The 17,667-nt window shown below is 42.4% G+C and overlaps 1 protein-coding gene across 1 annotated transcript in view; it reads left to right on the forward strand.

Annotated features, from left to right (window-relative positions):
• Positions 1-8,838: 8,838 nt before the first annotated feature.
• Positions 8,839-17,667, forward strand: part of LOC124550698 (pacifastin-like protease inhibitor cvp4) — an 83,404-nt gene continuing 74,575 nt past the window's right edge. The window contains exons 1-2 of the mRNA XM_047125421.1: positions 8,839-8,968; positions 14,060-14,164. Coding sequence (XP_046981377.1) covers positions 8,839-8,968; positions 14,060-14,164 — 235 coding nt within the window. The remainder of the gene's footprint in view (positions 8,969-14,059; positions 14,165-17,667) is intronic.

A 17,667-nucleotide genomic window follows, 5' to 3' on the forward strand; every position in this document is an offset into this window, starting at 1 on the left:
TTAGCTTCCCTGCACTTCCTATTTATTTCATTCCTCAGCGACTTGTATTTCTGTATTCCTGATTTTCTCGGAACATGTTTGTACTTCCTCCTTTCATCAATCAACTGAAGTATTTCTTCTGTTATCCATGGTTTCTTCGCAGCTACCTTCTTTGTACCTATGTTTTCCTTCCCAACTTCTGTGATGGCCCTTTTTAGAGATGTCCATTCCTCTTCAACTGTACTGCCTACTGCGCTATGCCTTATTGCTGTATCTATAGCGTTAGAGAACTTCAAACGTATCTCGTCATTCCTTAGTACTTCCGTATCCCACTTCTTTGCGTATTGATTCTTCCTGACTAATGTGTTGAACTTCAGCCTACTCTTCATCACAACTATATTGTGATCTGAGTCTATATCTGTTCCTGGGTACGCCTTACAATCCAGTATCTGACTTCGGAATCTCTGTCTGACCATGATGTAATCTAATTGAAATCTTCCCGTATCTCCCGGCCTTTTCCAAGTATACCTCCTCCTCTTGTGATTCTTGAACAGGGTATTCGCTATTACTAGCTGAAACTTGTTGCAGAACTCAATTAGTCTTTCTCCTCTTTCATTCCTTGTCCCAAGCCCATATTCTCCTGTAACCTTTTCTTCTACTCCTTCCCCTACAACTGCATTCCAGTCGCCCATGACTATTAGATTTTCGTCCCCCTTTACATACTGCTATACCCTTTCAATATCCTCATACACTTTCTCTATCTGTTCATCTTCAGCTTGCGACGTCGGCATGTATACCTGAACTATCGTTGTCGGTGTAACGTCCACTGTTCAAAGCGCCGTCAATGCGAACAAGAGGTCACCGAGACGTGTAACCAATGGCACCCCATTCCATCACGCCAGGTGATACGCCAGTATGGCGATGACGAATACACGCTTGCAACGTGCGTTCATCGCGATGTCACCAAACACGGATGCGACCATCACGATGCTGTAAACAGAACCTGGATTCATCCGAAAAAATGACGTTTTGCCATTCGTGCACCCAGGTTCGTCGCTGAGTACACCATCCCAGGCGCTTGTGTCTGTGATGCAGCGTCAAGGGTAACCGCAGCCACGGTCTCCGAGCTGATAGTCCATACTGCTGCAAACGTCGTCGAATTGTTCGTGCAGATGGTTGTTGTCTTGCAAACGTCCCCATCTGTTGACTCAGGGATCGAGAAGTGGCTGTACAATCCGTTACAGTCATGCGGATAAGATGCCTGTCATCTCGACTGCTAGTAATACGAGGCCGTTGGGACCCAGCACGGCGTTCCGTATTACTCTCCTGAACCCACCGATTCCATCTTCTGCTAACAGTCATTGGATCTCGACCAAAGCGAGCAGCAATGTCGCGATACGATAAACCGCAATCGCGATAGGCTACAATCCGACCTTTATCAAAGTCGGAAACGTGATGGTACGCATTTCTCCTCCTTACAGGAGGCACACAACAACGTTTCACCAGGCAACGCCGGTCAAATGCTGTTTAAGTATGAGAAATCGGTTGGAAACTTTCCTCATGTCAGCACGTTGTAGGTATCGCCCACGACGCAAACCTTGTGTGAATGCTCTGAAAAGCTAATCATTTGTATATCACAGCATCTTTTTCCTGTCGGTTAAATTTCGCGTAGGTAGCACGTCATCTTCGTGGTGTAGCAATTTTAATGGCCAGTAGTGTATAAGAGCCAGGTCAAAGATAGTCCAAGGTGCGAACATCGATACACACCGCTGCTGCCACCCGCGAAAGAGGAGGATAACAGCACAATCGCTATAAACGCGGGAGACAGAACACAGAATCGCAATGAAGGTTTAATCCAGCGCATAGCATGAGCCAGCCACGGCTCAGTGACTGCAAATCTGTACGTCGGTCTGGTGATTCGACCTGTTGTGCTGCCATTCATGAACAGCAATCCAGGGAGTGATTTCCAACAGGATAATGCTCCCCCACATACCACTGTTGTAACTCAACATGCTCTGCAGAGCGTAGACATGTTGGCTTCACCTGTTCCCTCACCAGATCTGTTTCCAATCGAGCACTTATGAAACATCAGAGAACGACAAATCTAGTGTCATCCACGACCAGCATTAACCGTCCCTGTGTTGACCGACCAAGTAAGCCATGGAACTACAGCACGCAAACTGACATCCGACACCTGTACAACACAACGCATGCAAGTCTGCATGCTTGCATTCAACTCTCTGTTATTACTTTACCAGCATTTTACATTTTGAATCGCTTATCTCCCGCTTACATTAATCTGTGATCTTGCAATGTTAATCACTTAAGCAGACGACTGTATTCCTGAAATTTCATTACTCTACATTAATTATTTTTTCGTGTTGTTTTTCTGTTAGTGTACGTGGAAGCACTTAAAATCTGAAGGGACAGATTTGGAGGCATGTGAGTCCTCGTGGGAGTTGAAACCTTGTACACACTTCTATGCGCTGATGATTGCCTCATTGTAGTAGGACACCAGGATCTGCATCTACATCTACATCCATATTCCACAAGCCACCTGACGGTGTGCGGAAGAGGGTACCTTGAGTACCTCTATTGGTTCTTCCTTCTATTCCAGTTTCGTATTGTTCGTGGAAAGAAAGTTTGTCGCTAAGCCTCTGTGTGGGCTCTAATCTCTCTGGTTTTATTCTCATGGTCTCTTCCCGAGATATACGTAAGTAGGGGGACTAAGTATGTGCCAGGCCACACTGCAATGTTGCCAAATTTATTCGAGATGGCGGCGATGACGTCATCCAAGATGGCGGATTTTGGCGGGAGAATAGTCCAATTGTGCTACATCCACTAACCTAACCTCAAGAAAAATTGGAAGCAATTTTGAATTTTGGCGCGAAAATAGTCCAATTGTGCAATGTCCACTAACCTACACCTCCAGAAGAAAAAATGGCGGCAAGTTTGAATTCTAACAGGATAATGCACGAAAAAACCGTACTTTTCTATATTATTATTATTATTTATTAACATTCATTATCATTTATTATAATTTATTATAATTTATTATTATTTATTATCATTTATTATTATTTATTATTATTGACCTGACTCCACTAGAAAATTCCCTCCAAAATCAAATTCCAACATGATAATGGCTGCAAAACATTACTTTTGTTTATTATTATTCATTATTAATTATTAACATTCATTATCATTCATCGTCATTTATTATCATTCATTAGCAATTATTATCATTATCATTTATTATTATTATTATTATTATTTATTATTATAGGTCTACATCTACTAGAAAATTGCGTCAAATTCCAACACGATAATGTCTCGAAAACTGTACTTCTATGTGTTATTATCATTTATTCAATATGACCGATTTTCTCGGTGAGAAAGCCATTTTCCTTACATCCATAACAAAAATCTATCACAAGTTCAAATCCCATCACCATAATTGATCACACGTACTAACTTTCTACCTCAATTATCTTTTTTCACTGGTAGCCTATCATAATCGTGTCAAATAATGCACTGCTCGTATAGTAACATAAGTCACGTCCTTTGATTTTGCAGGGGGGAAGAAACTGAAGACTTTATTTCACGCAGTACGGTCATCACTTGTTCTCCAACACAGTCAGCACACACATCTTTGATATCGCAGTGCAGTCACCACGACATCTGCGCTCCAACTCAATTAGTTCAAATCCTCGCCACACCCTGGCCGGCGCGTGGAGGCACTGTCTACGCCTGTCACGTGAAGTGGCCAGCCACTAGAGCGGAGGGCGAGTCCAGCGATCGCTCCCACATCGTAAACATCTTTTCGCTGGACACGCTGGAACTTGTCGAGTTTGACGTTACAGCGGTCCCTTGTCCGCACACCACGTGTTATCGTCGCCTCCGCACGTTGCCCGCCAAAATTGTCTGCATCAGAGCTGAATCACACAACAGACGACCGTTCGCTGCCACTCTTTTCGCGCCACGTTCAAACCTGTCGATGTCGACAACTCACCATCCACCACGTGTCCCTGTGCGAGGAAGAAAGCAGTGCTACACTTTTGGTGGCAAAGTTTGCTCAACAGTGGAATCCGCCATGACTATATAACAGCATGTTTGGACCGCACTAGAACGCCCACTAATTGACTCACCCTTGAGCATGCGTAATAACTGTACAATCGCTGTGCCGCTGCCCCGCTTACGTCACACACCCTCCGTACATGCGACATTCATACCCTTCTCTAAATACCTGGAAAATGACTCTTTATTTCAGACATTACGGTCATGCAGGCGTGTCCCAACTGACTTCTCCATGCTCACACAGCTAAACTCCAGAGCGCAGATGATGTACGCACGGCCGGCTGAGCCCACTCCATCGGGAAGCTCCCTGGCCAGCTGACATCAAGCGACCAGCGGTGCCCGCACATCCCCACGGCCAGTGCGCCAGGTAGGCGGCGAGCGGCGCGTCATGGTCCCGCCACAAATGGTCAGCGATTGCCTCAGAGTCCGACTACGTAAACATCTTTCTGCACCCGTGAGCACTTAACGCTGGACAGGATGGATCCTGTCGACCGCGTGCCGGACAAAGGATACGTTTGGCGCCAGAGTTTGACTGTCAGGGGAATCCACCATGACCGTATAACAGTGGGTTTGCTCGTCACAAAACGCTTACTAATTCACTCTCACCACGCCCGCTATATTAATAATTGAATTTACAATTTCATATACGTATGCAAACATGTTCAACTCCCTAATTTCAACTATTTCTCGAGGACCAAACCACCACCTCCTCCTACTAGGAACCAGCGCCAAGTTTGAAATCCGCCAGTAAACAAAGCTCACTTGCGCTTCCGCCACCAACCTAAGAAAACTGTTTCAAACTAAGCCACCAGCACTCAACCTCTTCCTACACGTTTTTGGTAAACGGACTCACCCTGCACTAGGACCATGGATGGAGGAACGAATTTACTTTATTTAGGAATGGAGTATATGTATCACACCGACATGTCTCACATCATACAGACCTGCAAAACACTCCTACATAACTCATTTACAATGTTCTAGAAACACGCTTGCTAATTGTAAACAGTTAAAAATAACTCATAGCACAGCCTACAGACATGCGAACTGCTCGTAAATAATGTGATATCAATTTACATATCGAAACCTATGAGAAGTAAAAGTTTCAAAAAGATATGTCGCAAATGAATAAAGTACACTCGTTCCCCCTTCCATCAGCCTATGCACTGAAATTATTTCCGAAAATTAGGAGTTGTTTGGCTACCACCAGCTGCCAAGCCGAAGAAAAGTCTCTGCTCGGCCTCCCCCCAAACATGACCTCAACACAGTCACATTCGTACCTATCACCGGAGAAATTGATATCGCATTATTTACGAGCGGTTCGCATGTCTGTAGGATGTGCTATGAGTTATTTTTAACTGTTTACAATTAGCAAGCGTGTGTCTAGAACATTATAAATGAGTTATGTAGGAGTGTTTTGCAGGTCTGTATGATGTGGGACATGTCGGTGTGATACATATACTCCATTCCTAAATAAAGTAAATTCGTTCCTCCATCCATGGACCTAGTGCAGGATGAGTCCGTTTAACAGAAACGTGTAGGAAGAGGTTGAGTACTGGTGGCTTAGTTTGAAACAGTTTTCTTAGGTCGGTGGCGGAAGCGCAAGTGAGCTTTGTTTACTGGCGCTGGTTCCTAGTAGGAGGAGGTGGCGGTTTGGTCCTCGAAAAGTAGTTGAAATTAGGGAGTTGAACACGTTTGCATATGTATATGAAATTGTAAATTCAATTATTAATATAGCGGGCATGGTGAGACTGAATTAGCAAGCGTTCTTGCGATGAGCAAACGCGCTGTTATATGGTCATGGTAGATTCCACTATCGGTCAAACTCTGGCGCCAAACTTATCCTTTGTCCGGCACGCGGTCGACAGGTTCCATCCTGTCCAGTGTTAAGTGCTCGTGGACGAACAAATATGTTTACATAGTCGGACTCTGAGGCAATCGCGGCTGACCGTTTGTGGCGGGACCCTGATGTGCCGCTCGCCACCTACCTGCCGCGCTGTCCATGGGGGTGTGGGGGCACCGCTGGTCACTTGACGTCAGCCGGCCACGGAGCTGCCGATGGAGTGGGCTCAGCCGGCCGCGCTTACATCATCTGCGCTCTGGAGGTTAGCTGCCTGAGCATGGAGAAGTCAGTTGGGACACACCTGCATGACCGTAATGTCTGAAATAAAGAGTCATTTTCCAGGTATTTACAGAAGGGTACAACTGTCACATGTGTGAAGGATGTGTTACGTAAGCGGGACGGCGGCGCAGCGATTGTACAGTTATTACGCGCGCTCAAGGGTGAGTCAATTAGCGGGTGTTCTAGGGCGGTCCAAGCATGCTGTTATATAGTCATGGCGGATTCCACTATTGAGCAAACTTTGTCGCCAAAAGTGTAGCACTGCGTTGTCGCTCGCACAGGGACACGTGGTGGATGGTGAGCGGTCGGCATCGACAGTTTTGAATGTGGCGCCAAAAGAGTGGCAGCGAACGGTCGTCCGTTGTGTGATTCAGCTCTGAGGCAGACAATTTTGGCGGGCAACGAGCGGAGGCGACGAATACACGTGGTGTGCAGACAAGGGACCGCTGTGACGTCAAACTCGACAAGTTCCAGCATGTCCAGCGAAAACATGTTTACGACGTGCGAGCGATCGCTGGGCTCGTCCCCCACTCTAGTGTCCGGCCGCCTCACGTGACAGGCGTAGACAGTGTCTCCGCACGCTGGCCAGGGGGTGACAAGGATTTGAACTAATTGAGTTGGAGTGCGGACGTCGTGGTGACTGCACTGCGATATCAAAGATGTGTGTGCTGACTGTGTTGGAGAACAAGTGATGACCATACTGCCTGAAATAAAGTCTTCAGTCCCTTCCTCCCTGCAAAAACAAAGGACGTGACTTACGTTACTATACGAGCAGTGCATTATTTGGCGCGACTATGATAAGCTACCAGTGAAAAAAGATAAGGGAGGGAGAAAGTTAGTACGTGTGATCAATTATGGTGTTGGGATTTGAACTTGTGATAGATTTTTGTTATGGATGTAAGGAAAATGGCTTTCTTACCGAGGAAATCGGACTCATTGAATAAATGATAATATGCATAGAAGTACAGTTTTCGAGACATTATCATGTTGGAATTTGAATTTGGCGCAATTTTCTAGTAGATGTAGGCCTATAATAATAAATAATAATAATAAATGATAATGAATGATAATAAATGATAATGAATGATAATAAATGACAATGAATGATTATGAATGTTAAATAAATAATAATGAATAATAATAAACAAAAGTAAGGTTTTGCAGTCGTTATCGTGTTGGAATTTGATTTTGGAGGGAATTTTCTAGTGGAGGCAGGTCAATAATAATAAATAATAATAAATGATAACAAATAATAATAAATTGTAATAAATAATAATAAATGATAGCGAATGTTAATAAATAATAATAATAATAAAGAAAAGTACGGTTTTCTCATGCATTATCCTGTTGGAATTCAAACTTGCCGCCATTTTTTCTTCTAGAGGCTTAGGTTAGTGGACATAGCACATTTGGGCTATTTTCGCGCTAAAATTCAAAATTGCCACCATTTTTTCTTGAGGTTAGGTTAGTGGATGTAGCACAATTAAACTTTTCTCGCGCCAAAATCCGCCATCTTGGATGACGTCATGCGATGTTGGCAAGTCTACATGCCGCCATCTTGAATAAATTTGGCAACAATGCAGCGTGGGCTGGCACATACTTAGTCCCCCTGCTTACGTAGAGGGGGAGCAATATACTGTTTGAGTGCTCGCTGAAGGTATGTTCTCGAAACTTTAACAAAAGCCCGTACCGAGTACTGAGCGACTCTCTTGCAGAGTCTTCCACTGGATTACTAAATGATCCAGTAACGAAGCGCGCTGCCCTCCGTTGGATCTTCTCTCTCTCTTCTATCAACCCTATCTGGTACAGATCCCACACTGCTCAGCAGTATTCAAGCAGTGGGCGAGCAAGTGTACTGTAAGCTACTTCCTTTGTTTTCGGCCTGCATTTCCTTAGGATTCTTCCAGTGAATCTCAGACTGGCATCTGCTTTACCGACGATTAATTTTATATGGTAATTCCATTTTAAATCACCCCTAATGCCTACTCTCAGATAATTTATGGAATTAACTGCTTCCAGTTGCTGACCTGCTATATTGTTGCTAAATGATAAAGGATCTTTCTTGCTATGTATTCGCAGCATATTGCACTTGTTTACACTGAGATTCAATTGCCAATTGCCAATTGATTCAGGATGATGCTCAGTTCATGCTTCGGAAGTTAAAAGTGAAAACGAATACTGAAGGTCATCTTTTCTTCTAGTGTTGTAACTATGCAGTTTGCTATTGTTTTCTAATTGGGATCGGCTATTAATAAAAAATTTCATAAACGGCTATATGTATTGTTAAGGTACTTTGAATATCCCTAGTTCCCTAAATAAATTCCTGCAGAATGACCTCGTGTGGACTCGAGCTGTTATTCTAACTATATGTTGTGCAATTCATTCGTTAATTTCCAGTTTAAGCACACAGTAATGGAAACCTTTAAATTTCCGTAGTTATCCCAATAGAGTCACTGTTCGGATTTCTTCGTAGACGTGCTGTGTGACAAACTTGCCTTTGTATCGTGCCACACACGACAGGAAAAGTCGTGGCACACCGGCAACATAACGCGCACGTGGCGCCACAAAGTGTCCGGAAAGGATTTCACACTCCATTTAACCTACGTAAAGCACCTTGCCTTCTGCGGATTTAATACCCATTTTCTTTTGTAGGTGGATCTATGAGTGGAATTGCGGCCCGTTGTGTGCCTGGAACGACGTTCATGCTGGGGTGTAACAAATGTTTGTGTAGGCAGAGCGGCAGGGGTGCGTTTTGCACCAAAAAGGACTGCCGCAAACAACTAAGTGATGGTAAGTCTAGCCAAGCACCTGCTACAGCGGGCTAGCGAAGCGATGATTTCCTGCAAAACCCACACGTAACATTAACCAGTCTACATGTGTATACTCCGCAGCCCATAAATTTGCACTTCGCTTAGGGTTATCAATACCATTATCAGCGTATTTCTATCCTATTCACTTACAGATTAAATACTAGAGCTACTGCTGTGCACAGCCGATGACATTCTAATACAAAAATGGCCAGATACGAGTAAAGTAACATGTAGCATAAAGAACACAAATTTTTATACAAAACAAAAACGATAACAATGTTAAATTAAATTTAAATGGTGACTCAGTAAGCTGTGTAATAAATTATTAAGGATGGATATAGATGAACAGCTGAAATGGAGAAAACATACTACAAGAGTAGCAAAACGAATTTCAGCTGCAATGTATGCATTAAGCGTACCAGCCTTGAAGCAATTTATTATGCATATGTTCACACAGTCAGTAGATATGGTATAATTTTCTGGGGTACAGAGGGACAAAAGCTAGAAAATAATTCAAATTAAAAAAGATGGCTCCTCAAATAATAATGACACGGAAGAAATGGACTCACTACCTGGAATTATTCAAAGAGCTAGGGATCTTAATCGTCCCCTGCGAATATGTTTTCCAAACATTAGTGTATATCATTTAAAATATACATCAGTATGCCAAAATAGCTCTGTACACAAACGTAACACAAAAAGCAGAGAATGCCTGCTCCTAGAAAGAAAACACAAGGTGAGAACACAAAACAGTCTCGAATACCAGGGATTAAAACTGGAACTAGCGGAAAAAATTTGTCAGAGCACGGAAAAAACGAATATGTTCCTTCTTAAAAGACTGACAGGAACTAAAATTATTGATACCTGGATATATTCGTGCTTTTTCCTGATGAGAGAGAGTAGCAGAGAGAGAGAGAGTGACAGTGGAAGAGAGATGAGACAGAGTCAATGAGAGAGAAAGAGATAGGAGATAGCGACAGTGGGAGGGGAAGTGGCAGTGAAAGAGAAAGGGAGATGGGTGAAGACAACAGCAGTAGGAGCCACAGAGGAGATATTGATGGTCAGTGAGAGACAGCGACAGTAAAAGGGAAAGAGAAATGAATTGAGATAGAAGCAGTGGGAGCAAACGAGAGAAGAGTCATTTTGGTATGTGATCGTATTCGCGCTTTTTTGCGGTCGAAGGGAGTTGCAGAGAGACAGTGACGGTGCAAGAGAGAAAGAGCGAGGAGAAAGTGATGATAGGAGAGAGGAAGTGGCAGTAAAAGTGAAAGAGACATGGACGAAGACAATAGCAGTGGGAGCCAAACAGACAGGCGGTATTAATGTTCAGTGACAGACAGTGACAGTAAAAGAGAAAGAGAGATGGATGGAGATAGAAGCAATGGAAGCAAAAGACAGAGGAGGCATTGTAAATGGAAGAGAGAGGTGAATGAAGTCCATACATAGGCTTGGGTGATCTGGACTCTCCCAAACCAGTGAACTTTAACATGTAGGTATAGGGGAGGGCAGTGTTTGGACCGAAATTTCAAACATGTGGATACAGGGGAAAACATTTTAGCTGCCAGGGTATGGTGGAGACAGTGGTAGTGGAAAACAAAGGCAAAAGAAGACACTGTGATAGAGGAGACACTGCCAGTGGAATATATTGTAAATCAATGAGAGGAAAAAGAGGCAATGGGAGAGAAAAAATATAGAAAGTGGCAGTGAGAGAGAGAGATGTTGAGTGTGAAGACTTAACCACAAAGAGAGACGGGGTAAAAGGATTTAGAACATTGTGAGTTAAAGGATTTAGAATGTTGTGAGATAAAAAGCCCTCTAATATGTTTGCACACCAAAATTTATGGTAAGGAAGGTGGAAGTAGGGTTGACACGGCAGTTTCCCTTCTCTTACGTCAGAGTCTTTTAAAGAGGAATGTTTTTACCTTTGCTGTTGCCCGACAGTGTCTTTATCCAACAGCTGGGCTCATCCACCTTAAGTTATCATTGTTCACAGTCACATTCCTGTTTCCTTAACAAGAAGCCGAGGTCTGATGTTATTTTATGACACATCTGCTTTGTTAAAAATAGCAATAAAAGCTTGTGTTATATCTAAGTCCATTACGTAACGGTCATTTAAACGGAGTTGCTGCTATATCCCAGGCAGGTCATCCACTACTGCACCTGTTTCTTTGGAATGGTCTACAGTGCTTCCTTGCTGACTTTTTCCGGTATACATCTTGCTATCACATTGTCGTTCCCCTGTAGGAAAAATGGTGTTTTCACCTTGATACCATGTCATGCAAATACAAACTTGGAGAATATACCGTGTAGATAATTTTTAAATGCACCACACATTATTTGATGTTATATGCAGTTCCTTTCCGATACTTCTTGGCAGTCCTCTGGTACACACATACACTCACATCTGGCGCAACCGAGTACATGCCTGGCCTACCTCTGAGAAATATGACGAGTGTAAGTGCGAACACGTCAACTAATCTCGACTTTTCTGGGACCTTGTTGACGAAACACACATATTACACATCGTAGCGCACTCTCCCTGCCATCACAGGCATGCGGCTCCCTCCTCCACCCTCCACCAACCTCCTCACCACAATCAACTGACATCAGGGGTGCTGTGCTAAGATTTACAAGTACGCCAAGTCAGCAAGGAATCAGACAATTCGCGACTTCCAGAATGAATTTGTCACTCTACCACGGAGTCTGTGCTAATATGAAGCTTCCAAGAAGATTACAACTGTTTACCAAACAGAGACTGGATCTCAGGATCATTGCCTTTCGTGGCCAAGTACTCTACAGGATTAGATCAGTTTTAGATTAATTTCAGTTTTTGTTCTATAGACCCAAATATGAGATGATTCTCGTGTGTGTGGGACACTTCAGAAAGTAGAACACAAAACCCTAGAACATTTGAATATAATACTTACCTCCCTGATCATTTGTCAGGAGATTCTCAAAATATGTGAATAAACTGTCAAAATGTGTGAATACATTACACTAAACTGGAACTGTCAATATTTATAGAATTAATACATTGTTAGAATGAAACATCGTTATGCACTTTTCATAAATCTATCATACACAAAATACCTAATCTTGACTGTCGTGACAAAGTGCTGTCAAAACTGAAATGTAGCAGACATTTTTACTTAAGTTCCTGGCAGATTAAAACTGTATGTCGGACCGAGATTCAAACTCGAGACCTTTGCCTTTCAGGCACAAGCGCTCCACCAGCTGAGCTCCCCAAGCACGATTTATGGCCCATCCTCACAGCTTCAATTTTGCCAGTACCTCGTCTCCTACCTTCCAAAGCTTTGAGGACAGGTCGTGAGTCATGCTTGGGTAGCTTAATTGGTAGAGCACTTGCCCGTGAAAGGCGAAGGTCCCGAGTTCGAGTCTCGGTCCGGCACACGGTTGTAATCTGCCAGGAAGTTGCATATCAGAACACACTCCGCTGCAGAGTAATAATCAAATTTGTACTTAAGCTGGTGTAACAGTCCCTATTAAGATATTCATCTATAGATTAGAAGGAATTGCCTACTAAAAAGCCTTCCAAACTCTGTTTAAACTGTGCTTTATTTGAAACCAAGTTTTTAACGGTTGCTGGCAATTTATTGAATATGTGTTTTCCTGAAATATTGGACCTCTTTTTGGATCAAGGTAAGTGATTATAGGTCTTTATGTAGAGTGTTCTTATTCTTAGTATTGATACTATGTATTGATGTATTGGTTGTAAATAGACATATCATTTGCAACTAATTTCATTAAGCAGTAAATATACTGAGAAGCAGTGGTTAGAATACCCAGTTCCTTGAACAGGTTTCTAAATGATGTTGTTGAATTTACAACTCTAATAGTCTTATTACACGCTTAAGCTTTATTTGACAAGTTACCCCAAAATATGATCCCATATGACATAATAGAATGAAAATAGGCGTAGTATGAAAGTTTTTTATATTTATATCTCCCATATCTAACAGAAGTGTTTAGGTGCTTCAGTAATTCTGTGATATGTCATTTACAACTGAATTTTTTATCAAGTTGCAATCCCAGAAATACAGCACTGTCAACCTTTTCTATCTGCATGAAGTCATATGTTATACACATAATGGAAGGAAATCTCTTAGACGCTCTGCATATAGCGGATCTATTCAAAGTTCAATGGCAGTGAATTAACTTCGAACCTTTTATGAAATGGCGATGTACAGGCCAACTAGTTACACTTTCATTGGGAGTAATTGTTATGGTGTAGCAAACTGTCCAGTGTCATGTGCAGTTGCTTATGACTTATATTCCATTTGAAGGCGACGTGAGAAATAAGAAAAAGATGACAAACAGACACACAACTTCAAAAGAAAAATATAGTGAAGTAGCGAAAAAAGTAATGTCAGATTACCAGTAGTCTGTCAAGTCAGTGATATTCCTGACAGCTGAGCACAAGAGAAAAGTATGCAGTGAAGCTACTATAATGATGCTTCGTTATAAGGTATTTCATTTCATATGAAAATTGCTTTAAAATTATTGAAAAAATATTGTAAAAGCTATCCACCATCTCCTCTTCTCCAAAAGACGTGACCAATATCTTTGAAACAACAACCAGAAACATAGGACCTCCAATTCAAAATAAAATATTGCGATGTAAGTCCAAAAAAAGAGTTTTTCTCTTGAAATTATCTTATTATTAATCTGATTGAATAATTTTGCAATTCTGTATTTCAACCGAAACCAAGGTTCAAATGGCTCTGAGCACTATGGGACTTAACTTCTGAGGTCATCGGTCCGCTAGAACTTAGAACCATTTAAACCTAACTAACCTAAGGAGATCACACACATCCATGCCTGAGGCAGGAGTCGAACCTGCGACCGTAGCGGTCGAAAGCAAGGGCTGGAGTATAGAGACTGAAAGGAAACCAAAGGACCTCTTGTCCACATTTTTTGTTCGTATGAATGTCTAACAGCAGGTGAAATTTGCCACATGTGGACTAAATCTCAGTTTTGCATCACAAGCACAGCTGAAGCCAGTTGTTTTGAATACATATCAAACTATTCTTATGGCGTTTTTCTTTTACAGTGTGTGTACCTGGAAGAGTGACAACAATGGAGTGCAACAGATGCATCTGCACCACTGCAGGGAGGTGGGCGTGTACTGACAAGGAATGCTACAGGGGTGTCAAATGTGCGTATCGCTGCGCTGCCGCCTTTTCTTAAACTAGCCTTTAAACCAATCCTCTTCGTTGAGCCCTAAACTTTTATTTCTGCAAACTGTAGACAGTTTCACTTCAGTCAGTTTTTATGGCATGTGGTAACAGAAACTATTATTAATAGGCGGCCTAAAGTTGTAGTTGGTCTAATTTTCTCTATCTGTTTATCTCTCTTTATGCATATAGCTCTCTGCATGTCTAATTCTCATATAGGTTTTGTACGAATATTTGACTGTAGACTTGACTAGCAACATGCTTGGTTTCGTTTCTAAGAATCTTCATGTGCCTTTCTTAACACGTTTCTGAACGTAATATGGTTTTGCTTTTGTTTATATAATGGTTGGTCCAGACAAGACTAAGAATGCCCATCGTACATTTCATGTGACACGAAGAAAATCTTCATACGAATCGGTCATTTTAGAAACAACTCCAGTTTTATACAAAATGAGTTATGTCCAGGTCGTCTTAAAGGGTAGACGCAGCGTTCTGTAGGGAAACTACGTAATTTCCATATTTGCCAGTTTGTGTTTTTTTTTTTTTTTTTTTTGTGTTTGGATTAGAAACGACGTACACATAACTAGCTCTTTACTCACACTAAGTGTTCAGTGCTGTTGATAAGAAATTGATTCCGTATTTCTAGATTTCCAGAAGGCTTTTGACACTGTACCACACAAGCGGCTAATGAAATTGCATGCTTATGGAATATTGTCTCAGTAATGCGACTGGATTCGTGATTTCCTGTCATAGAGGCAACAGTTCATAGCAATTGACGGAAAGTCATGGAGTAAAACTGAAGTGGTTTCTGGCGTTCACCAAGGTAGTGTTATAGGCCCTCTGCTGTTCCTTATCTACAGGGCTATTACAAATGATTGAAGCGATTTCATAAATTCACTGTAGCTCCATTCATTGACATATGGTCACGACACACTACAGATACGTAGAAAAACTCATAAAGTTTTGTTCGGCTGAAGCCGCACTTCAGGTTTCTGCCGCCAGAGCGCTCGAGAGCGCAGTGAGACAAAATGGCGACAGGAGCCGAGAAAGCGTATGTCGTGCTTGAAATGCACTCACATCAGTCAGTCATAACAGTGGAACGACACTTCAGGACGAAGTTCAACAGAGATCCACCAACTGCTAACTCCATTCGGCGATGGTATGCGCAGTTTAAAGCTTCTGGATGCCTCTGTAAGGGGAAATGAACGGGTCGGCCTGCAGTGAGGGAAGAAACGGTTGAACGCGTGCGGGCAAGTTTCACGCGTAGCCCGCGGAAATTGGCTCATGCCACAACTGGAGACCGACAGCGCCGACTTCATCTTTCAACAGGATGGTGCTCCACCGCACTTCGATCATGATGTTCGGCATTTCATAAACAGGAGATTGGAAAACCGTTGGATCGGTCGTGGGGGAGATCATGATCAGCAATTCATGTCATGGCCTCCACACTCTCCCGACTTAACCCCATGCGATTTCTTTCTGTGGGGTTATGTGAAAGATTCAGTGTTTAAACCTCCTCTACCAAGAAATGTGCCAGAACTGCGAGCTCGCATCAACGATGCTTTCCAACTCATTGATGGGGACATGCTGCGCCGAGTGTGGGAGGAACTTGATTAACGGCTTGATGTCTGCCGAATCACTAAAGGGGCACATATCGAACATTTGTGAATGCCTAAAAAAAACTTTTTGAGTTTTTGTATGTGTGTGCAAAGCATTGTGAAAATATCTCAAATAATAAAGTTATTGTAGGGCTGTGAAATCGCTTCAATCATTTGTAATAACCCCGTATATAAAAGATTTAGGAGACAATCTAAGGAGCCGTCTTAGGTTGGTTGCTATTTGTGCTGTCGAATATCGTCTAGTGAAGCCATCAGAAGAGCAAGACACATTGAAAAAGATTTAGAAAAGATATCTGAATGGTGTGAAAATTGGCAGTTGACCCTAAATAACGAAAAAAATGGTTCAAATGGCTCTGAGTACTATGGGACTTAACATCTGTGGTCATCAATCCCCTAGAACTTAGACCTACTTAAACCTAACTAACCTAAGGACATCACACACATCCATGCCTGAGGCAGGATTCGAACCTGCGACCGTAGCAGTCGCGCGGCTCCGGACTGAGCGCCTAGAACCGCTCGGGCACCAAGGCCGGCTAAATAATGAAAAGTGTTAGGTCATCCACGTGAGTGCTAGAAGCAATCAGTTAAACTTTGGTTAGACGATAAATCAGTCTAATCCAAAGGCAGTGAATTCAACTAAATATCTAGGCATTAAAATTGCAAATAACTTAAATTGGAAAGAACACGTATAAAATGTTGTGGGGAAGGCAAACCAACGGGCGTATTTTATTGGCAAAACACTTAGGGAAGCAACAGATCTATTAAAGAGACTGCCTACACTACGCTTGTTCGTCCTCTTTTGGAACACTGCTGCGCGGTCTGGGATCCTTACCATGCAGTATTAACAGAGTACATCGAGAAAGTTAAAAGAAGGGCAGCGGGTTTTTTTGTTATCGAGAAACAGGGGAGAGAGTGTCACGGACATGATACGGGATTTGGAATGTACATCACAACAAAGGCTTTTCTCCGTTGCGGCGGAACCTTCTCACTGAACTTCAATCACCAAGTTTCTCCTCCAAATGCGAAAATATTTTATTCATGCCGACCTACATAGGGAGAAACGACCATCAAAATAAAATAAGGGAAATCAGAGCTCGCACGGAAAGACATAGGTGTTCGTTTTTTCCGCGGGCTGTTGTAAAGTGGAATAATAGAGAATTACAGTGAAGGTGGTTCGATTAACCCTCTGCCAGGCACTTAAGAATGATCTGCAGAGTGCGGCGGCGAGGTTTCGTTTCGTCCTTTTTACCGCCACCTACCTGTGAACTCGTCGCAACAGATTGCCCGTAGGAAAGCCGAGCAGTACCTACCGCACTGCGACTCGCACCAGGCTGCACGCAACGTTACTGCTCTAAAAATCGTGAAATGGTTTTAATTTTGAATGAGAGGTGGAAATGCTAGCAAAACCTCGGTATATTCTGAACCTTTATAATATGCACTTTCACTGCTGAACCGTGACTTATCTTCAAAGAACATTGCTAAGAATTTATTTTATTTACTAGCGATTCCTCAAGAACATTAACACATTTAATCACACTATGTGAGCGTGGAAGTAGTTGCCAGGGAGTATCTGATGAAATCATAATCAAATTCCTTTTTAAAAAATGGTAATTTATTCACTTTAATGGTGCCTTATGCTTTTTTAAAAAAGAAACAGATTTAAAATTATAATCAGAAAGCACCCTCTAGATATCAAGTTAAAATTTATTCAGAGACAGAAAGAGACAAATTTTTGACTGTATGAGCTTTCGGGCTGAGAACCTTGCCACCCCCTTTTGACTCGGCCGTAGTTACGACCGCTCACAACAACCTCTGAAAGACTACACTGGTGCAAATCTGCAACACACCAGATTACTTTAAACTAA

This window comes from Schistocerca americana, chromosome 9 (genome assembly GCF_021461395.2).
Source record: "Schistocerca americana isolate TAMUIC-IGC-003095 chromosome 9, iqSchAmer2.1, whole genome shotgun sequence".
NCBI classification, from domain to species: domain Eukaryota; kingdom Metazoa; phylum Arthropoda; class Insecta; order Orthoptera; family Acrididae; genus Schistocerca; species Schistocerca americana.